General features: G+C 47.0%; 1 protein-coding gene across 1 annotated transcript in view; it reads right to left on the bottom strand.

Moving 5' to 3' along the window:
- The window catches only part of CD109 (CD109 molecule), a 538,537-nt gene that overhangs the window by 399,771 nt on the left and 115,801 nt on the right, over window positions 1–22,965 (bottom strand). The window contains exon 9 of the mRNA XM_030199046.1: window positions 22,189–22,327. Coding sequence (XP_030054906.1) covers window positions 22,189–22,327 — 139 coding nt within the window. The remainder of the gene's footprint in view (window positions 1–22,188; window positions 22,328–22,965) is intronic.

The following is a 22,965-nucleotide window of genomic DNA, read 5'->3' as shown; positions in this document are numbered from 1 at the left end:
ATATTAAACATTTATAAGCCATAGATAAAAATTAGCTCCTATGCCTGTATCAATATAAGCAAAAAAGAGACTGATCAGCTCTATCCAAAAGCCCAATTTTTTACCCCATGAAATTACAAAAAAGAATTAAAGTTGTCGAGAGCCAACTCAGAATAACTGTTTGATATTTGCTGGAATAATTCTTGCTAAAAATATTTTTATGTAACTTGAATTCTGTTCAAATCTCATTCTTTGAATTTTCTTCTTTGTTCCTATTACCAAAGCTACAGTGCTTTATTAAAAAAAAAAAAAAAACCTAGCACAGGATTGCTAGAGGAAATTCTTCGTGGCCAGATGAAATTTCTCTACATCCTTGTTTTTTAAATTTTTGTTTTCATGGTTCTAAAGCACTTCAACTAGGGATATATTTAATTTTAGTTGTAGGGCAGCTTCTTTTTTTTTTTTAAACACATTTTTTTTTAATAGATGAATTGTTTCTTTTGTCTGGGATGAATGGTCTGTGTCTCTGTTTGTCATGTTTACTTTGCACTTTGTAAATAGCTTTGTCTTCAGTTAAATGATAAACTGGTTTTCCCAGTCTGGCTATCGCTTTATGTGAGCTTTGAAATCCAGCGCTACTGATAAGGATTAAATTACCTTTCGTTCGTAGCACCCTTCTCTTGTGTGCTGAGCCCCCCCAAATCTCCCCAAAACCCACTGCCCACAAGTCTACACCATTACCATAGCCCTAAGGGGTGAAGGGGGGCACCTACATGTGGGTACAGTGGGTTTGGGGGTGGTTTGGAGGGCTCCCATTTACCAGCACAAGTGTAACAGGTAGGGAGGGGGGTGGGCCTGGGTCCACCTGGCTGAAGTCCACTGCACCCACTAACAACTGCTCCAGGGACCTGCATACTGCTGTGATGGAGCTGGGTATGACATTTGAGACTGGCATACAGGCTGTCACGTCCGTGGTCATGACCACCCTCAGACTTACCTTATTTCTGGGGGTCAGCATCTGTGCTGGCTTCTGTCTGTTTCTGTGTTAGTTTTGTCTCTGTCTCTGTGTGCTGATTGCTTCACTAGACCTCACCTGTGTGGGCTATGCCTCTCTGAGGAGCCAGCATCTAAGATGGCTCCCGCTTGTTCTGTTCCAGCTTCCAAGATGGCTCCTGCTTGTCCTTCCTGTGTGTTCACTTCCTATGTGTTCCAAGCCTCTCCTTGGTGTGAGTGTGTTCCCTGCTCCTGTCCTGCAGTAGGTGACATCATCAGTGAGAGCCTTCATAAGGAAGTGCTGTGCTTGCATTCAGGTCCTTGGCATAGTGTTATGCCAAAAGGTCGTCAGGTTAGTGAGTGCACTGTTGCGCTGCTACTTAGCCTTTCTCTGGGGCTCTTGCCCATCTGCTATTTATGTCTGTGGACTGTCAGTCCTTCTGTGTGGGTGCTGCCCTTCTGCTTTGTGTCTGTGGACTGCTAGTCCTTCCGTGTGGGCTATTGCTCTTCTGCTTATTGTGCCTGTGGACTGCTAGCCCTTCCTTTGTCTTGCTCTGCATTTGGAGTCTGAAGCTTCAGCCATTTTCTCTCTGTCTGTGTTTGGAGCTGCTAAAGCTTCAGCCCTGAATCTGTTATCCCTGGTTTATTCCTCTGTCTGCTGCCTGCCCAAAGACTCTGTTTGCTCCTGGTTTATTCTATTGTCCACTGCCTGCCCAAAGACTCTGTTTGCTCCTGGTTTATTCTATTGTCCGCTGCCTGCCCCAAGACTCTGCTAGTTCCTGGTTACTTCTTCTGTCTGCTCTGCCTAGCTTGCTTGTATATCCTGAGTCCTGTTTCTGCCAAGCTTGCTTCTATATCCTGAGTCCTGCTTCTGCCTAGCTAGTGTGTATATCCTGAGTGTATATCCAGAATCCTGTCTCTGCCTAGCTAGTGTGTATATCCTGAGTGTATATCCTGAACCCCGTTCTGCCTAGCTTGCATGTATATCCTAGCCCCTGCTCCTGCCAAGCCTTGTGTACGTCTTGTCTCCTTAGTCTGTCTTGTGTTTGTGGCTTAGTGGCTGCATGCAGCTTTCAGTCCTAGTCTAGTTCTGTGCCCAGCCTCCCTCGTGTATCCCAGACCCAGGGTGGGTCCTCTGGATCTTCAGTTCCTGCTTTGTCCTGCAAGTCCTGCCGGCCACCAGCACTCCAGAGCTCAACTCCGGAGGAACAGTGGTCAAGCGCAGGTGAAGCTGTTCCTGTTCTGCCTGTTCTAGTTGCCTGCCTCAGTTACTACTCCAGTCCAGAGTTCCAGTCCTGCTCTTCCGTGTATCCAGTCCCAGGGTGGTCTTGCCTACCTCTGCCGCTCCTCGGCAGTGGCCCAAGGGCTCACGAATTCTGGTTCTGCCTCGAGAACCCAACACAGGCTGGGAAAAAAGTTGTTAAAGTTCTTTTTTTTTTTTTTTTTTTGGGTGGGAGGGGGTTAGTGACCACTGGGGGAGTCAGGGAAGGTCATCCCCGATTCCCCTCATCTGGTCATTTAGGGCACTTTTTTGGGACTTGTTCGTGAAAAAAAGGGTCCAAAAAAAGTGACCTAAATTCTCGCTAAAAACGGCTATTTTTTTTCCATTATCGGCGAAAGCCGCCCATTTCTGTTCGGCCGATAACCACGCCCCAGTCCCGCCTTCACCCCACCTCTGACACGCCCCCGTCAACTTTGGACGTTTCCACGACGGAGTGCAGTTGAAGACGCCCAAAGTCGGCTTTCGATTATACCGATTTGGCCGCCCACAGGAGAAAGGCGCCCATCTCCCGATTTGGGTCGAAATATGCGCATTTTTCTCTTTCGAAAATAAGGCGGTCTCTGACCTTAAGGTTGCCATACTCTTAAAAAGAAACTTCAAAGAGAAACTCCAGGGTGAAAATGATGAATTGGTACTCATCAAAGCACAAATTCATAGCACTCAACAGGTGTGAATGGGCTTAAATACTCTGAAAATATCCTCTCTCTGTTCTCCCTCACCAACTACAGTGGTCAGTTAACTAAACTATACAGCCATTATCACTCCCTTTCCACACCTTGCCCTGCATTTTACAATAATTTTTTTTTATCCCTCTCTCCCCCCTCCAGCGCACTTTCCTATATATCTCTTACTTCCTGAACTTCATGTCATACATCTAATAAAATGGACTCTAGTCCTCGAAAGCTCATGCCTCAAATTACACTATGAGGTGCCACTTGTCTCTGTCAAATAAAAAAAAAAGTCATATAGATACTAAGTATGAAAATAACTGTCAAACCAGATAAAATAAGAACAGAGTGGATAAGAAGAAACAGAAATTTAACATTCTTCTCTGTATTAAATAGAACTGGGCTCAGATCCCAGTAGGAGCTGCTGGAAATGCCTTCTCTCAACAGTACCAGATGTATTTCAACTACATTCAAGGTGGAAACACTCTCCAGGAAATACAGTGGCTCTTGGTAGAAGAGTAAAAGGGAAAAAATGTCTCATATTGCCAAACTCCATGTAACTTTTCTTCTGTCACTTACTGGAAGAATCATTTTAGGAACGCCAGAAACAGCAAAGAATGTCTGATTCCCTGCCCCTTGGCTCTTTTACCCTTAAAACACAAACACTGGCAATTTTTTTGTAGACCTAGTCAGATTATGTACTTAAATTGAATGCTATAGCTAACCTTTAATTACAACATGGGGTTTATTCATGATACTGTTAGGTGTTTAGTAAGAATTAAATGTGCTAACACAGCGGTGTTATGCTAATAGTTCTTGCAGCATGTTCTATTGGCACACTAATTGCCACATTCAACAACTAATGCAAAAACTACTATTAAAGGATGTGGAATGGGCGGGGATCATGGCTTGTAGTTACAGCACGATCATCACCATGCATTAAGGAGGCAATTCTATAACTGGGCACCTCCATTTAGGCACCCCCGAAGAAGCGTAGTGGGAGCATCTGACCTCCCAACATTCCATTACAGAGTACCAGAGTAATCCGGAATCAGCGCACCTTACATTTCTGCACAGTGAAGTTACTCACCTGTAGCAGGTGTTCTCAGAGGACAGCAGGACCAGTGTTGTTTTTCTAGCGAAAGAGGTGCCGATACTCAAATGCTAGGCCACCCTTCAGGAGTGCGGTAATCATGGAGGGACCCACCCCATAATAGCCAGGCCCCCTGCAACCAATCATAGAATCTATGACAAGATAGAATTGGTGTGTAGAGCCTGAGCTCTTTCATTAAAACTTGGGTTCCATGGGTCAATTTTAGCAGACAATGGAAAAGGTGCCGGTACTCAGTACCCCCAAGTACCCCCTCAAAAGAATCCCTGAGCAGAACACACATCATCACATATGAGTGACATCATCCAGAGCCTGGCATGGATACTACCCAGAATTCTGAAGTTTTCCAAAGCCTTTGGCAGCACACCATGCATGCCTGTGTGCCTTCCTGCCTGACATGAGCGTGTGGGACCAGCAGTGTAGTAAAAAGGCTTAAGGAATAAAATTCCTAGGGGAGGTGAGAGATTATGTGGTAATCTGTGCCCTGCTGTCCTCAGAGAACGTCTGATACAGGTGAGTAACTTTGATTTCTCAAGGACAACAGGACAGCGTGCATATGGGAATCCCTAGCTACCAGGCTCACCAAAAACAATGGACAAGAGGAACTTGCATCAGGCAAAACCAATCAACCTCTCAAAAACCACATAACCTAGAACATATATACAATCCTGTTGTGTGGATGCAGCCTGGACCAGAATAACGATAGGCCTAGGAGGGTGGAATTGGATTAGACTACAAACAAATTCTGCAGAACTGTTTAACTGAACTGACTATCGTGTCAAGAATCATAGAAACATAGCAAAATGTAGACAGAGACCAAATGGCCTTTCCAATCTGCCCATCCATGCCATATACTCTCAAGTCAATCCCTTACAGATCCTATCCCAAGCTCTCTTGAATTCAGATACTATTTCTGTCTCCACCACTTCCACCGGGAGGCCGTTCCATGAATTCACCACCCTTTCCGTGAAGAAGAATTTCCTCAGATTACTTCTGAATCTATCCCCTTTCACTTTCATCCTATGTCCCCTCATTCCAGAGCTTCCTGTGCATTTAGGCCGTGTAGGCATTTAAATGTCTCTATTATATCTCCCCTCTCCCGCCTTTCTTCCAAAGTATACATATTGACAGGGCCGGTCTTAGCAAGTGCGGGGCCCTATGCAGACCAATTTGATGGGGCCCCACCCTAGCCCTGCCCCCACCATAACTCCGCCACCACCCTAGCTCCAGGGCCCGCCACCCCTCCCTCCGAGCTCCAAGGCCCCCAGCTCCAGGGCTTGTCGATCCTGCAGTCAGTGCCAATTGAAAGCCATGTCTTTTTCACAAACACAGATACACCCTAATCCACTATAGAATAAGTAATCATAAACTTTCTATTTAGACAAAAAATAAAATGAAACCCCAAGATGCCAGACTCTGCATACAATGCAACACCACAGAAACAGAAAATGTCCTCTAGTACTGTGCAAAATATAAAGACAGCAGATGTAAATTTGAAAAAAACTAACAAATACCAATCACCACTTTACAAATTAACAAATAGAAATAAAACAAATATAGAAAATAAAATACCATTTTATTGAACTAATATATTTAACTTTCAGAGGCCAAAACATCCTTCCTCAGGTCAATACAGTATAGTACTGTTACAGTATCCTATCCTGACCTGAGGAAGGGGGTTTTGTTCTCCGAAAGTTAGCCAAAATGTATTAAAATTAGTCCAATAAAAAGATTACCTTGTTTATATGTTCTATTATAAACATTTATTAACACATCTACAATACTACTTTATCCTAAAGCAAAAAAATTTAAATATATATTTTATTTACAGTTTGTTGTCTCTGGTTTCTGCTTTCCTCATCTTCTTTTCACTGTCTTCCTTCCATCCAGCATCTGTCTTCGGTCTCTCTCTCTGCCATCCAGTGTCTGCCCTCTCTGCTGTCCCCTCCATCCAATGTCTGCCCTCTCTTCCTGCTCCTTCCATCCACATCTGCCCTCTATCTCTGCCCCTTCCATCCACCATCTGCCCCTGTCTGCCCTCTCTCTCTCTCTCCCATCCATTCACTGTCTGCCCTTTGTATCCCTTCCATCCACTGTCTACCCTTTCTCTCTGCTCCTTCAATCCACCATTTGCCCTCCCTCTCCCATCCATCCAGGGTTTGCCCTCCCTCTTGCTCCCCCATCCAGGATCTGCCCCTCTCTCTGCCCCTTTTTTTCAGCCCCCAGTTCCAGCCCCACTATCCCACCAGTCCCCCATTTCAGCCCCAGCCCTTTTCTCCCACCAGTCCCGAGCTTCAGCCCCCCAGCCACTTCTCCCTGTCCCCTTTTCAGCCCCCAGTCCCATTTCAGCCCCTGCCCCTTTTCAGCCTCCAGTCCCAGTACTAGCCCCCTTACCCCACCTAACCTCCTTTTCAGCCCCCAGTTCCAGCCCCCTTCATCCACATGCCTTGTATTAGGGCCCCCCTTTTCAGAACCATTCTCCCACCTGACCCACGCATGCCCCATTTTCCCACCAGCCCCAGGCATGGCCCCCATTTTCCCATATTGCCCCTTCTCAGATCCCAGTTCCAGCCCCCTTCTCCCATCTGAGAGCCCCCTCCCCTCCTTCTCCCATTCGAGAACCCCCTCGCCTCCCCACCCCAGTCCCCTTCTCCCATCCGAGAACCCCAGTCTCCTCCCCACCCATCCCCTTCAACCATCCAAGAACCTCCTCCCCACCTCAGTCCCCTTCTCCCATCCAAGAACCCCAGTCTCCTCCCCACCTGTCCCCTTCTCCCATCCGAGAACCCCTTCCCCAGTCTCTCCCATCCAAGAACCTCAGTCCCCTCCCCACCCGTCCCCTTCAAGCATCCAAGAACCCCCTCCCCATCCCCTTCTCCCATCCTTGAACCCCTCCCCACCTCAGTTCCCTTCTTCCATTCAAGAACCCCAGTCCCTTCCCCACCCGTCCCTTTCTCCCATCCGAGAACCCCCTCCCTAGTCTCTCACATCCAAGAACCCCAGTCCCCTCCCCACCTGTCCCCTTCAACTATCCAAGAACCCCCTCCCCACCCCCTTCTGCTTCTCCCATCCATGAACCCCCTCCCCACCTCAGCCTCCTTCCCATTTGAGAACCCCCTCCCCACCCCACCCTTCCCCCACCTAAGAGCCCCACACCCTTCTCCCATCTGAGTCCCTCCCCACCTACCAGCTCCATTCTCCTGCCGCCCAGGCCCACCACCCTCACTGCCTTTAAAAAAACACAATTTGAAGCGCTGGAGTAACAGGCAGCAGCGCCTCGCGTCTGCCCTGCTACTAAAAATCTCTTTGACGACGTCGTTGGGCCTTCCCACATTGAGTCCCGCCCGTCCTTGCGGTAATTGGAAGTTACCTCAGAGGAGGGCGGGACTCAATGTGGGAAGGCCCAACGACATCGTCGAAGAGATTTTTAGTAGCAGGGCAGACGCGAGGCGCTGCTGCCTGTTACTCCAGCGCTTCAAATTGTTTTTTTAAAGGCAGCACAGGACGAGCAGCGCTGGGAGCGGACTCGGAGCACCCCCCCACCACCACCACCCGCTGACATCTGGGGCGGACCGCCCCACCACGTCGCTGTCGCGCGTTGTTGAACTTGGGAGGAAGGGAGGGAGGGAGAGTGGTGCTTGAGCGGTCGGGGCGGGGCGACCTAAGGCGCGCTGCGCGGGGCCCCCCTGAGCGCGAGGCCCTATGCGGCCGCCTCGGTCGCCTCGCCCTAAGACCGGCCCTGCATATTGAGATCTTTAAGTCTATCCCCATACGATTTGATGAAGACCACTGACCATTTTAGTAGCCACCTTCTGGACCAACTCCAACCTGCTTTGTCTCCAGAATTGTACACAATATTCTAAATCAGGTCTCATCAGTCTTATATAGGGGCATCAACTGACCATTCCTCTCCCTAAGCATCCAAGCATCTTTCTAGCTTTCACTGTCACCTTTTCTACCTGTTTAACCACCTTACAATCACATTCTATCACACCTAAGTCCCTTTTTCCTCTTTCCTACAAAAATGTTCTTCACTCCCTAAACTGCATTGTTCCCTTAGGTTTTTGCAGCCCAAACACATGACCCTGCATCTATTAGCATTAAATTCCAGGCCATTCCTCTAGCTTTGTTACGTCCTTCCTCATGTTATCCACACCATCAAGGGTGTCTACCCTATTGCAGATTTTGGAATCTCTGCAAAGAGGAAAACATTACCAGACAGTCCTTCAACAATATCGATTACAAAAATGTTAAAATAACCAGCACAAGAACTGAACCTTGCAGCACACCACTGGTAACATCCTTTTCCTCAGAATGAGCTCCATTTAACACTACTCATGTCGCCTTCCACTCAACCAGTTCCTAATCCAGTCAGTGGACGAGTGGCCTAGTGGTTAGCACACCAGTCTTGACATGCAGAAGCACCCGGTTCAAATCACACTGCTACACCTTGTGACCTTGGGCAAGTCACTTAATTCTCCATTGTCTCGGGTACAAACTTAGATTGTGGGCCTGGCAGGGAAATACCCAGTGTACCTGAATGTAACTCACCTTGAGCTATTACTGAAAAAGTTATGAGCAAAATCCAAATAAAAATAAAAATACCGAGGGCACTCAGTTTATTTATTAGTTGTCTATGTGGAATCGTTTCAAAGACTTTGCTAAAATCTAAATAAACCACATCTAGCACTCTCCTTCAATCTAATTCTCTGGTCATCCAGTCAAAGAAATTAATTCAGATTTCTCTGACAAGACCTACCTCAAATGAAACCATGTTGCCCAGGGGTCCTGTAATCCATTAGATTCCAAAAACTTTACTATTCTCTGTTTTAAAAGTGTTTCCATTATTTTACTTATCACAGAAGTGCTGATCCTGGAAGAGGAGGATTCAGATGAAAACACCATGAGCTGAGACAGAGGCCAAGGTTCTATGGGAAGGGTGCACCTGCAGCAATTAAAATAGAGATGGGGGGGGGGGGGAGGCTGACAGTCGCTCAAAAGTGCATGGTTCAGGATAAAGTATCTTTTGAGGATATCACCCAAACAGGGAAGAAAAAGTTCCTTATAGGTAAGGATGTCAAAGAGACCATAGTGGATCTGATGGCCTTAAGTAAAAATAACAACAACCAGGCAGAAGATAACATATTAATAAAGCCATGTATTAAACGTGATATAAAACTGAGCAACAAGCATGCATTGAAATGTCTATACACAAATGCAAGGAGCCTGAGACATAAGATGGGAGAGCTGGAATACATTGCACACAATGAAAAATTGGATATTATAGGCATATCTGAGACCTGGTGGAAGGAAGATAACCAGTGAGACACAGTCATACCGGGCTACAAATTATATCGTAGTGATAGGGTAGATAGGATTGGACGAGGGGTAGCACTGTATATTAATGAGAACCTTGACTCACATAGGCTGCAAATATTGCAGGATACAAAACCACTATTGAAATCTTTGTGGATCAAAATTCCACATGAAAAGGGGAAAAAATGGTGATAGGAATGTACTACTGTCCACCTGGCCAGGACGAACGAACGGACGCAGCAATGTCAAAGGAAATTAGGGAAGCAAATAAAATGTGCAAAGTAATAATAATGGGTGATTTCAATTATCAGGATAAAGACTGGGTTAATGCAACATCGGTACACATCAGGGAGATTAAATTTCTTGATGAAATCAAGGACAGCTTCATGGAACAGCTGGTTCAGGGGAAAATACTAGACTTAATCCTTAGTGGAGCTCATGATCTAGTGCAGGGGGTAACGGTGCGAGGGCCACTTGATAACAGTGATCATAATATGATCAGTTTTGATATTGGCATTGAAGTAAGTGAACTTAGGAAATCAAATACACTAGCGTTTAACTTTAGAAAAGGTGATGATGATAAAATGAGAAAAACGGTAGAAAAAAGACTGAAAGGAGCAGCTCACAGGGTAAAAAACTTGCATCAGGCGTGGATGCTGTTCAAAAACTCCATCCTAGAGGTACAGGAGAAATATATTCTGCGTATTAGAAAAAAAGAGGAAAAAAGACCAAACATCAGCCGGCGTGGCTAAACAGTAAGGTAAAGGAAGCCATTAGAGCCAAAAAACAATCCTTCAGAAAGTGGAGAAGAGAACCAACTGAAAATAACAAGATAAAACATAAGGAATGCCAAGCCAAATATAAAGCGGAGATAAGGAGGGCAAAAAAGGACTTTGAAAAAAAGTTAGCGTTAGAAGCGAAAATACATAGTAAAACATTTTTTAGATACATTATCAATAGAAATCAAAAAATAAAACATGGAAAAGAAAATAAGATGATACATTTTTTATTGGACATAACTTAATACATTTCTTGATTAGCTTTCGAAAGTTGTCCTTCTTCGTCAGATCGGAACCTTCGAAAGCTAATCAAGAAATGTATTAAGTTATGTCCAATAAAAAAGGTATCATCTTATTTTCTTTTCCATGTTTTATTTTGTTTAATTTCTATTGATAACCTTTAAGAGTGGACTAACATGGCTACCACACCTCTCTACTTTAGATACATTAAAAGCAGGAAGTCGGCTAAAGAATCGGTTGGGCCGTTGGACGAAAATGGTGTTATAGGGGTGATCAGGGAAGACAAAGCCGTAGTGGAGAAATTAAATTAATTCTTTGCGTCGGTCTTCACTGAGGAGGATTTGGGTGGGACACCGGTGCCAGAAAGGGTATTTGAAGCAGGCGAGTCAGAGAAACTAAACGAATTCTCTGTAAACTTGGAGGATGTAATGGGTCAGTTCTACAAACTGAAGAGTAGTAAATCACCAGGACCGGATGGTATTCATCCCAGAGTATAAATAGAACTGAAAAATGAACTGGTAGTGCTATTGCTAGTAATATGCAATCTATCCCTAAAATCAGGTGTGGTACCGGAAGACTGGAGGGTAGCCAATGTTACGCCGATTTTTAAAAAAGGTTCCAGCGGAGATCCGGGAAATTATAGACTGGTGAGTCTGACATCGGTACCGGGCAAAATGGTAGAGGCTATTATTAAGAATATTACAGAGCACATACAAAAACATGAGCTGATGAGACCGAGTCAGCACGGATTTAGTAAAGGGAAGTCTTGCCTCAGCAATCTACTGCATTTTTTTTGAGGGGGTGAACCAACATGTGGACAATGGGGAGCCGGTGGATATTTTGTATCTGGATTTTCAAAAGGCGTTTGACAAAGTGCCTCATGAAAGACTCCAGAGGAAACTGGAGAGTCATGGGATCGGAGGTAGGGTATTACTATTGATTAAGAACTGGTTAAAATATAGGAAGCAGAGAGTAGGATTGGTCAGTATTCTCAATGGAGAAGGGTAGTTAGTAGGGTCCTGCAGGGGTCTGTGCTGGGACTGCTGCTTTTTAACATATTTATAAATGACCTAGAGATGGGAGTAACTAGTGAGGTAATTAAATTCAAAAATGACACAAAATTATTCAGGGTCATCAAGTCGCAGGAGGAGTGTGAAATATTACAGGAGGACCTCGCGAGACTGGGGGATTGGGCATCCAAGTGGCAGATGAAGTTCAATGTTGACAAGTGCAAAGTGATGCATGTGGGCAAGAGGAACCCGAATTACGGATATGTCATGCAAGGTTCCACGTTAGGAGTCACAGACCTAGAAAGGGATCTGGGAATCATCGTTGATAAGACGTTAAAATCTTCTACTCAGTGTGCTGCGGCGGCTAAGAAAGTGCACAGAATGTTGGGTATTATTAGGAAAGGGATGGAAAACAAACATGAGGATGTTATAATGCCGTTGTATCGCTCCATGGTGCGACCGCACCTCGAATATTGTGTCCAATTCTAGTCACCGCATCTCAAAAAAGATATAAAGGAATTGGAGAAGGTGCAGAGAAGGGCGACGAAAATGATAAAAGGGATGGAACGGCTTCCCTATGAGGAAAGGCTGAGAAGGTTAGGGCTCTTCAGCTTGGAGAAAAGGCAGCTGAAGGGTGAAATCCAAATTCGAATCTGAAAAACCATTTCAGATGGTACATTAATTCATAGGATAATCTACGCTGAAGTACCAGAATATATGCTTGAGTTAGTCGACTTACCACCCAGAAACAGATCCAGTACCTCACGATCATATTTGAACTTACACTACCCAGACTGTAATGGCCTAAAATACAAATCAACTTATGCCTCAAACTTCACTTACGTGGAGGTGTATTTTCAAATCACTTAGACTTACAAAGTTCCATAGTAATCTATGGAACTTTGTAAGTCTAAGTGCTTTGAAAATGAGCCCCATAGGCACTCAACTGTGGAATGCCTTACCCAAATCAGTAAAATCTACCCAGAACTACCTAAATTTTGGGAAATTATTGAAATCAGTACTGTTTAAGAAGGCTTATTCTCCTGGTTCAACATAATATGAATTAACCCTTACTATTAATATGATCCAAGGACATTAATTACACGTTATTATCTTTTACTTATTGCTGTTTAATTGTTATTTTCTATCTTACTCTCAATTTGCATAATTGTACTTCTTGCACTGTAGCTTTACTACAGTTTTATGTAAGCCACTTTGAGCCTGCAATCAGTGGGAAAATGTGGGATACAAATATAATAAATAAATATGATAGAAGTCTACAAGATAATGAGCGGAGTAGAGCGGACAGATGTGAAGCATTTGTTTACACTTTCAAACAACAATAGAACCAGGGGACACAAGATTAAGCTAGAATATGGTAGATTTACTCAGCGTGTAGTTGGACTCTGGAACTCATTGCCGGAAACTGTAGAGACAGCAGCTGGCCTTACGGAGTTTAAAAGGGGTTTGGACAAATTCCTGAGGGAAAAGTCCATTGAACATTGTTAAAAATTATTTTTTAATGGGTTTTGCCAGGTTCTTGAAGCCTGGATTGGCCACTGTCGGAGACAGGATGCTGGGCTTGATGGACCCCTGGTCTTTTCCCAGTATGGCGGTGCTTATGTTAATCTAGTCTCCAGAAGCTGCAAGGTATTTTGACTGGTGTAAAAGGTGAAATTAGATCTTACCTGCTAATTTTCTTTCCTCTAGACCCTCCAGACCGGTCAAGACGCTTGGGTTATGCACTCCTACCAGCAGAGGGAGACTGAGAAAACACTGAGCTTTGGATACTGTATATATCACCTGTGCAGCCAGTATATCAATAACAAAGCAGAGAAAAAAATCAAACAGCTCACAGAACCCTGTACGTGGCAATTTCAAATCAATAAGTGTTTGTGCTTCCACATGCAGGCCAGAAATAGAGCCAAACCTGAACCAGACTCACACCAGAAACAATACCCGGCAATTGAAGTCTGAATATACTTATCATCAGCTGCCAGAAAGTAACAAACAAATTCAAAATAACAACTCCTGGCAATAAGTATAAACAGGGCGGGTTCTTGACCGGTCTGGAGGGTCTAGAGGAAATAAAATTAGCAGGTATGATCTAATTTCACCTTCCTCAGCGACCCTCCAGACCGGTCAAGACGCTTGGGATGTATCAAAGCAGTAAACATCTATGGGCAGGACCCCCGAAGGCCAGAGGTCAAAACTGACGCACCAAAACTTGCCTCTTCCTTTGCATGAACATAAATCATAATGTTTCACAAAGGAATGTAAGGAAGACCAAACAGCCGCCTGACAAATATCCAGCGGAGGGATCCTACTATTTTCTGCCCAGGACGCCGCCACTCCCCTAGTGGAGTGAGCTGTAAAAACCTGAGGTACCTCACGACCCTTCAATAAATAGACAGATGCAATTGCCTCCTTTAACCACCAGGCTATAGTTGCCTTGGAAGTGGCTGCACCCTTCCTGGCCCCGCCATACAGAACAAACAACCGATCCGAAGTCCTGAACTCCTGAGTTCTCTTTAGATAACAACGTAATACCCGCTGAACATCAAGCTTTGCTCTGGATCTCCTGCCGGATCCCCTAGAACTGGCAAAGAAATCGTCTGATTCATATGAAAACTGGAAACCACCTTAGGAAAAACGAAGGCACTGGTTATAAAGAAACCTTTTCCTTGAAAAAAGACAAGAAAGGGACCCTACAAGACAAAGCATGAAGCTCCGACACCCTCCGTGCCGACGTAATGGCCACCAAAAACAGAGCCTTCAAGGAAAGATCTTTAGAAGAAGCCGAAACCAAAGGCTCAAAAGGAGGCCAAACCAAAGCATCGAAAACAAGATTAAAATCCCACAGAGGAACCAATCGACGGTGAGGAGGACGAAGCAACGACCCCTTTCACAAAAAGAATCATATCAGGCGAAGAGGCTAAGGACTTGCCCTGAATCCTTCCCTGAAAACAAGACAAGGCCGCCACCTGCACCTTCAAAGTAGACAAGGCCAAACCCCTGTCCAACCCATCCTGCAAAAAATCCAAGACTTCCGCAATCGAAGCACGAAAAGGAACAAAATCCCAATCTTGACAACAGTGCTCAAAAAGTTTCCAGGCACGAACATACGCCCGAGAAGTGGACAGCTTGCGAGAACTCAACCTCGTAGCGATAACTCTAGAAGAAAACCCTTTCTTTCTCATCCTTTGCCTCTCAAGAGCCAAGCCATAAGAAAGAAAGGAGATGGATCTGGCATTATAATTGGACCTTGACACAACAGAACCTCCTCTGTCAAAGAAATCGGATCTACTTCCGCTAGATGCACCAGAGCTCCGTACCACGGACGACGTGGCCAATTCGGAGCAACCAAAAATCACCAGACCCAAGTGACGCTCGATGCGCTGAACCACTCGACCGACTAGGGGCCACGGTGGAAAAACATACAGTAACTCCTGTAGCCATGGCAGAAGAAGCGGGTCGATTTCTTCCGCCCAAGGGTCTCCTCTGCGACTGAAAAACCAATGGACTTGTGCATTGCCTGCTGTCACCATGAGATCCATCACTGGGAGGCCCCATTCCAACACAATGCAATTGAACACTGACCAATGGAGAGCCCACTCTCCGGGATCCAGAGTATGCCTGCTCAGATAATCTGCATCCACATTGTCCACCCCAGCTACATGTCCTGCCGAAAGAGCCTGAAGATGACTTTCTGCCCAGCGAAACAAAAGCGCCACCTCTTCTGCGAATGCTCAGCTCTTTGTGCCCCCTTGACGGTTGGCATAAGCTACAGCCATGGCGTTGTCGCAAAGAACTCTGACCGCCTTGCCGAGGAGAACCTGAAAGAACTGAAGAGCCAAGCGAATGACCCGAGTCTCCAAACAGTTGATGGACCACTGAACTTCCTCCCAAGACCACCGACCTTGGGCTACCTGACCGAGACAATGAGCTCCCCAGCCTGTCAGACTGGCATCCGTAGTGAATACTATCCATTCTGGAGATACCAAAGGAATTCCCTTTTCCAGGTTGCCCGTGTGGAGCCACCAGTGCAAGCTGCGACGAGGAATTCTGGACAACAGCAAACGCATCCCCAACTCCTGCGCTTGAGGAGCCCAACGGCGCAAAAGATCTGACTGCAACTGTCGCCTATGTGCCCTGGCCCAAGGAACTACTTCTATGGGTGCCGCCATCATCCCCAGAACTTGAAGGTAAGCACAGGCCGTCGGCGTTCGCTCCGCAAGGAATCAACGAATCTGATCCTGCAGCTTGAGAATCCGAAGGGGTGGTAAAAATACCTGGCCCTTTACCATATCAAATAGAACCCCCAGATATTCCAGAGACTGCGACGGACTGAGATGACTCTTGGACAGATTCACCACCCAACCGAGGGACTCCAAAAAATGCACCACTCGAGCTGTAGCTACTCCGCTCTCCGTCTTGGACTTGGCCCGAATCAACCAATCATCAAGATAAGGGTGCACCAAAATGCCCTGCCTGTGCAATGCCGTCGCTACTACTACCATAATCTTGGAAAAGGTGTGGGGAGCTGTCGCAAGACCGAAAGGCAGCACACAAAACTGAAAATGCTTGCCTAAGATGGCAAAACGAAGAAAACGCTGATGGGAATCCCGAATGGGAATGTGCAGATTGTCACGCTAGTGAGGGAAAGTGAGCGGGTCACTGCCAAGTAGCGGCAGCAGCAGGCAAATCACCCAAACAGGAGGCAAGGCAGACCACAGACAGACGGGCACAGGCCAGACTGGAGCAGCTGGTCTGGAACAGAAGCACTAAGCAGAAGCAGGAGAATAGTCCATGAATCAAACAGAGTTTACAGACTGGCGACCATCAGTAGTAAACCAGGAATCCAGAAGGGACTTGGGCAGGCAGCAGATAGTAGAATACACCAGGAAACAAGCAGAGTCTTGGGCAGGCCGCAGACAGTAGAATAAACCAGGAAGCAAGCAGAGTCTTGGGCAGGCAGCAGACAGCAGAATAAAACAGGAAACCAGCAGGGTCAAAGACAGGCAAAGCTAGCTTTCAGGGCAGGAACCGCAAAAGACCAACAAGGACAAGAACACAACTGAAGACCTCTGTTGCCAAGGCAAAGTAGAAAGTTTCCAGGTGGTTAATAAAGGCAACATACAAGGGAGTTCACCAGGTAAGGGTGCTGCTTAGTTCCAAAAATCCCAAGCTAGTCTGGAAAATCCGGACCGGCATGACTTCTGGAGCATGGGAAACAGCAAACAGACAGTCCATCGCAGCCACCAGGTCTAAACACCAGGTAACGAGATGCATGAGAGCCTGAAACATGGGCACAATCGTGACAGTACCTCCCCCTCAAGGCTCCCTCGGTCTCCACGGGTTATTCAGGTCTCCATGGGTAAGAATGATGAAACCTACGGAGGAGTTTCAAAACACGACCAGGGGTAGCTGGGCTGGAACTTGAACAAGAATCAGGTCTGGAACCCAGAGTGAACTTAGCATCTTGACTGGACTCGGAACTCGACCTGGACTCAGCATCTTGACTGGAACTGAAACTCGGCCTGGACTCAACATCTTGGCTAGAACTGGAACTCGGCCTGGACTCAACATCTTGGCTAGAACTGGAACTTGGAGAAGACTCAGCAGCTTGGCTGGAGCTGGAACTCGGCGTGGACTCAGCAGCTTGGCTGGAGCTGGAACTCGGTGTGGACTCAGCAGCTTCGCTGGAGCTGGAACTCGGCGTGGACTTAGCAGCTTGGCTGGAGCTGGAACTCGGTGTGGACTCAGCAGCTTCGCTGGAGCTGGAACTCGGCGTGGACTTAGCAGCTTGGCTGGATCTGGAACTCGGCTTGGACTCAGCATCTTGGCCAGAACTGGAGCTTGGCTTAGACTTAGCCTCATGGCTGGAACTGGAACTCGGCGTAGGCTCAGCATCCAGGCTGGAACTGGACCTTGGAGTGGACTCCATATCTGGGCTGGAACTGGAACTCGGTCTGGACTCAGCCTCTTGGCTGAATCTGGAACTCGGTGTGAACTCAGCATCTGGGCTGGAGCTGGAACCCGGACTGCACTCAACGTCTGGGCTAGAACTGGAACTCGGCGAGGACTCCGTATCTGGGCTGGAACTGGAACTCGGCGTAGACTCCGTATCTGGGCTGGAACTGGAACTGAGACTGGATTCAGTATCCTGGCTGGACCTGGAACTCGAAGTGGACTCAGCATCTTGGCTGGAACTGGAACTCGGAGTAGACTCAGCATCTTGGCTGGAACTGGAGCTTGGCTTAGACTTAGCCTCATGGCTGCAAATGGAACTCGGCATAGGCTCAGCCTCTAGGCTGGAATTGGGACGAAGGGTGGACTCAGCAAGAAGTGCAACTCGGACTGGACTCCAAGGCTTGGCTGGAAGCGCCACTTGGACTGGACTCGGAGGCTCGGTTCGAAGCGCCACTCAGACTGGAATCAGAGGCTTGGTTAGAAGCATCACTTGGACTGGAATTGAAGGCTTGAGTGGAATCGCCACTTGGACTGGAATCGGAGGCGTGGTACGACGCACCACTCGGCCTGGCCTCTGGGACTTGGCTGGAAACGCCACTCGGACTGGACTCAGAGGCTTGGCTAAGAGCACCACTCGGACAGGACTCCGAGGCTTGGCTGAAAGCGCCACTCGGACCGGACTCAGAGGCTTGGCTGAAAGCGCCATTCAGACCAGACTCAGAGGCTTGGCTGGAGGTGCCACTCGGATGCTGGAATCAGAAGCAATTCGGCGGGAAGCACCCCACAGGCTGGACTCAGCAGTTAGGCTAGAAGTGTCCCTCAGGCTGGACTGCAGGTAAGCCTGGAGCTTGGGATTCTCAAGACGCTTTCTTTCAATGGCAGCCTCCAGAGTATCCCACAGGCCTGGATAGAAGACAAGTAGGCGGTGGTATTCGCAGAGCGGGATCAAAGGGTCAATGGCAGAAACTGGGTTTTCAGCAATCATAAGCTCCCGGACACGCTTTCTCTCTGCTGCCGCTTCAGGAAGCTTCTTCAAGGCTGGATCAGACAAAAGCATTCTACGATAATACTTATTGTCATGAAAGGATCAAAAACCATAATTAAACTGGAACCGAACTTCACCCGAGAAACAGGAGCTACACCCGGGCGGTGACCCAGATTGCCAACAGGCGAAAAAATCCTAGGCTGGAAGGGTGATCTTGCCGAGCTCATGGCCTTGGCAATCTGTCACGCTAGTGAGGAAAAGTGAGCCCTTGGGCCACTGCCGAGGAACGACAGCAGCAGGCAAATTACCCAAACAGGAGGCAAGGCAGACCACAGACAGACGGGCACAGACCAGAATGGAGCAGCTGGACTGGAACAGAAGCACTAAGCAGAAGCAGGAGAATAGTCCATGAATCAAACAGGCAGGCAGCAAAGCAGAAAGGAAACCAGTAACCCAACAGAGTCTTTAGGCTGGCGACCATCAGTAGTAAACCAGGAATCCAGAAGGGACTTGGGCAGGCAGCAGATAGTAGAATAAACCAGGAAACAAGCAGCATCTTGGGCAGGCAGCAGACAGTAGAATAAACCAGGAAGCAAGCAGAGTCTTGGGCAGGCAGCAGACAGTAGAATAAACCAGGAAACAAGCAGAGTCTTGGGCAGGCAGCAGACAGTAGAATAAACCAGGAAACAAGCAGAGTCTTGGGCAGGCAGCAGACAGTAGACTAAACCAGGAAACCAGCAGGGTCAAAGACAGGCAAAGCTAGCTTTCAGGGCAGGAACCGCAACAGACCAACAAGGACAAGAACACAATTGAAGACCTCTGTTGCCAAGGCAAAGTAGAAAGTTTCCAGGTGGTTAATAAAGGCAACATACAAGGGAGTTCACCAGGTAAGGGTGCTGCTTAGTTCCAAAAATCCCAAGCCAGTCTGGAAAGCTGGAAAATCCGGACCGGACCAGCATGACTTCTGGAACATTGGAAACAGCAAACAGACAGTCCATCGAAGCCACCAGGTCTAAACACCAGGTGGCGAGATGCATGAGAGCCTGAAACATGGGCACAATCGTGGATAAGCCTCTGTCAAATCTAGAGAAGTGAGGAACTCCCCACTCCGAACTGCTACAATGACCGAACGCAACGTCTCCATGCGAAAGGAGGGAACCTTTAGCGCCGAATTGACTCTTTTGAGATCTAAAATAGGCCGAAAGGACCCCTCCTTTTTTGGGACCACAAAATAAATCGAATAGCAACCTGTTCTTTGCTGACCAGGGGGAATGGGAACCACTGCTCCGAGACTGATCAAATGAAGCAAGGTGTCCCGAACTGCCGCCCTCTTGACACGAGACTGACACGGGGACTCCAGATAGAACTCAGGAAGCGAACCTTTGAACTCCAACGCGTAACCGTTTCGAACCACCACTAGGACTCACTGGTCTGATGTGATCTGAATCTAACTCTGGGAAAACTGTCTCAGCTGAGCACCTACCCGCACCAGAGGCTGGGCCCCCACACCTTCATTGGGGATTGCGCCCTGAACTAGGACCTCCCGAGGAGAAATCACACGCTCCACGACGGGTCCCTCGAAAGGACTGGGTGCGCTGAAAAAAACGACCACTAGAAGTCCCACTAGATCTACCCGGTCTATAACGACGAGCTTCCCTAACATCACACAAAAAGGACGAACCCTTTCTAATTTGGCTAACTCCTGGACCCCAGAAACCCTGATATCCACCGAATCATCAAGGAGTTTTTCAGCCCAGCGAAAACAAGCTCGAGCTACCAAACCCCTGCAAACCAAAGCCTGGAGGGCTGAAGCAGATAAACCAAAGCTAAGTTTAAGAAAAGATTCTAACTTCCTATCCTGGGGATCACGGAGCGCGGCCCCTCCATCTACCGAAATAGCCGTAGCCTTAGTCACCGCTGTAACTAGTGCATTCACTGTGGGAGCTTTCAAAGAATCCCTATCCTCCTTAGAGAGAGGATAAAGCCTCGCCATTGCCCTAGACACTTTTTACACAGGGAATCAGGTGATAGCCACTCCTGAGAATCATCTCCCGGAGACCTTTATTCATAGGAAAGGTCTGCGCCTTATGCTGAATACCTTTAACCAAAGGATCCACTTGCTTCGCCTCTGCGATTGGAATCTCAGCATGCTCAAACTTAAGAGTAGCAGAAACCTGATCTATAAGCTCCGCCAGTTCATTTCTATGAAAAATTTGGACCACTGAGGGATCCTCCCCAGAGAGAACGCACTCCGGTTCCTGAGAACTCTCAAAACTATCTAGCTACCCAATGTCACTGAGAGGACCCTCAGAACCTGAAGGTGAATAATAAAAATCCACGTCTTCTGTGCCCTCTAAACGGGGTCTTTTAGAAATAACGGGACTACCCCCTCCTGTAAACTCCACCTGGGGGGGTCCCAATTTCCAGGCCTGATACAGAGTCCAAAGGAATTCCGGAGGAAAAGAACTCTCCCCCCCCCCCCAAGACCTTCATTTACCACAGCCTAACAAATGGAGCAACAGGCCCAAAACCCCCAGGTTCTGCCAGGCGAGCTGAATTCAAAATGGCGGCCATTCCCGCCAAAATAGCACCCGCCTCCGACGCTACCATCTGCGAGCCCGATGCCCCAGGGGCCGCAGATGCTATCGGGGCCTCTGCTACCAATTCGGGGGGGGGGCCCAGATAACTGCTTCTGCTGTCAGCAGTGCCTACACTGACCTCCCGGCGTCTCGATGCCTCGGTGCGAGCACGCATGGCACCGAAGCAGCTTAGCAGCCGACATCCTCCAAATCGGAGGGGAGACAAATCCTGCACTGAAAACACCGACCTGCTTCAAAGAACTGCTCTTCCAGCCAGGCAAGCTTCCCAAACGGCACTGCTCTCTGTTCAATTATTTATTAAAAATCTTTTCTTTTTTTTTATAAAGTAGCAGGGAGCTTGACAGCTGCTGATTATGAGACACTCAAGGTTCCCGGGCAGACCTAGGAGCCGAGGCACAAGCTGTCACCACCTGAGGGAGAGAGCAGTACAGGGGGAGGGACCCGACTAGCAGGTGTAACACCCCAAGGGGGGGGGGGAAAGTGGGCCCCACCGGACCCACAACCCCGAAGAACACTTTTTTTTTTTGTTTAAAACCACGCACAGGCTTCTGAAATAGGAAGGGAAAATCCCAATTATAAAAAACCTCCCCTTTCTTTGTTTTTGTTTTTTTTTACCTCACCAGATTAGGAAGACTGCACAGGCTGTACGTCTACCTCTGCTGAGACTGAGAAAATACTGGCTAGTTGGGGTTCTGTACAGGTTACATATACAGTATCCAAAGCTCAGTGTTTTCTCCGTCTCCCTCTGCTGGTAGGAGTGCATAACTCAAGCATCTTGACCGGTCTGGAGGGTCGCTGAGGAAAAGTGAATTCCGCTGTACTTAGGAGAACCCCCAGACAGAGATGAAAAGACATTAAGGTGAATTGATTGTAACTACTACTATCCTCTCTCTTCTTTCTTTCTTTCTATCTCTGACTCCTTAATATATTTAGATAATAGGTAAACGGCTAAAAACTGGCAGACAAGTAGCTAGGTAACTAGCCAAAGGAAAGGGTTGAATATTGATACAAGTCAGATTTCCCTCCAGTTTGAGTTTTCCTACCATTACCTCATGGTAAGAACAACCATTACAATCCTGGAACCTACTGGGTTACATAAAATGGTCAATCATTAACTGGAAGAAACATTAGGGATCTCTACACATGTTAAAATCTGCAATCAGCACCTAACGTACTTCAGTAATCAGACTCCAGAATGTCTGGCCTATCACTTCCATTTAAATTATGATTTATATGTCCTTCTATATCATACCTGTTAGAAATTCTGTGACTACAGCCACCACCTCAACTGGTCCATGTAAAGATGAAGTATCATAGTCAAAGTGATGTTTATTTGTGACTAGTTGTTCCAACTCTAAATGGTCAAAGGAGAAATTCACTGATCCATTTATCTGTAAGAGATTAAAAATAAAATTCACTGAAGCATTAAAGCAGATTCCCAAACTTTTTAAAATCGCAGAACCCCGAAAATATCTTTTCTACGCTGAGGACCCCCCCCCCCCCAAGTCCCATCCAGCTTTGGTTCCTCTATCTCCCCCCCCCCCCCCCCCCCCCCCATGTGATCAAGACTATGACTTTAAAAATTCTGGTGCCATTTTTACATTCTAGCAGTGGGAGGAGTAGCCTAGTGGTTCAATTCCCACTGCAGCTCCTTATGACCTTGGGCAAGTCACTTAACCCTCCAGAAATGATTAATAGTAACAGTAAGATAAGTGGATATTGCTTTTCGGAATACGATAGACTTTTTTGGCTGTTAAGATTGGTGAATTATTTTTCTTTGATAGCAATCCACATCATGCAGTTACAGCTCTGAATATTTTTGTATAATCTTGCAGTTTTTGCAAAAACTCTGATGCAGCCAGTATAGCGAAGATACTTACCTGTAGCAGGTATTCTCCGAGGACAGCAGGCTGATTGTTCTCACACTTGGGTGGACGTCCACGTCGGCCCAGGATCAGAAATTTTGCTAGCAAAAATCTCAAAAATCTTCCAGTCTTCTGGCGTGCAAGCGGCGCGCACCGCGCATGCG

This window comes from Microcaecilia unicolor, chromosome 3, assembly GCF_901765095.1.
Source record: "Microcaecilia unicolor chromosome 3, aMicUni1.1, whole genome shotgun sequence".
In the NCBI taxonomy this organism is placed as follows: Eukaryota; Metazoa; Chordata; class Amphibia; order Gymnophiona; family Siphonopidae; genus Microcaecilia; species Microcaecilia unicolor.
Note: the sequence above shows the minus strand (reverse complement) of the source record. Positions and strands in the feature narration are given on the sequence as shown.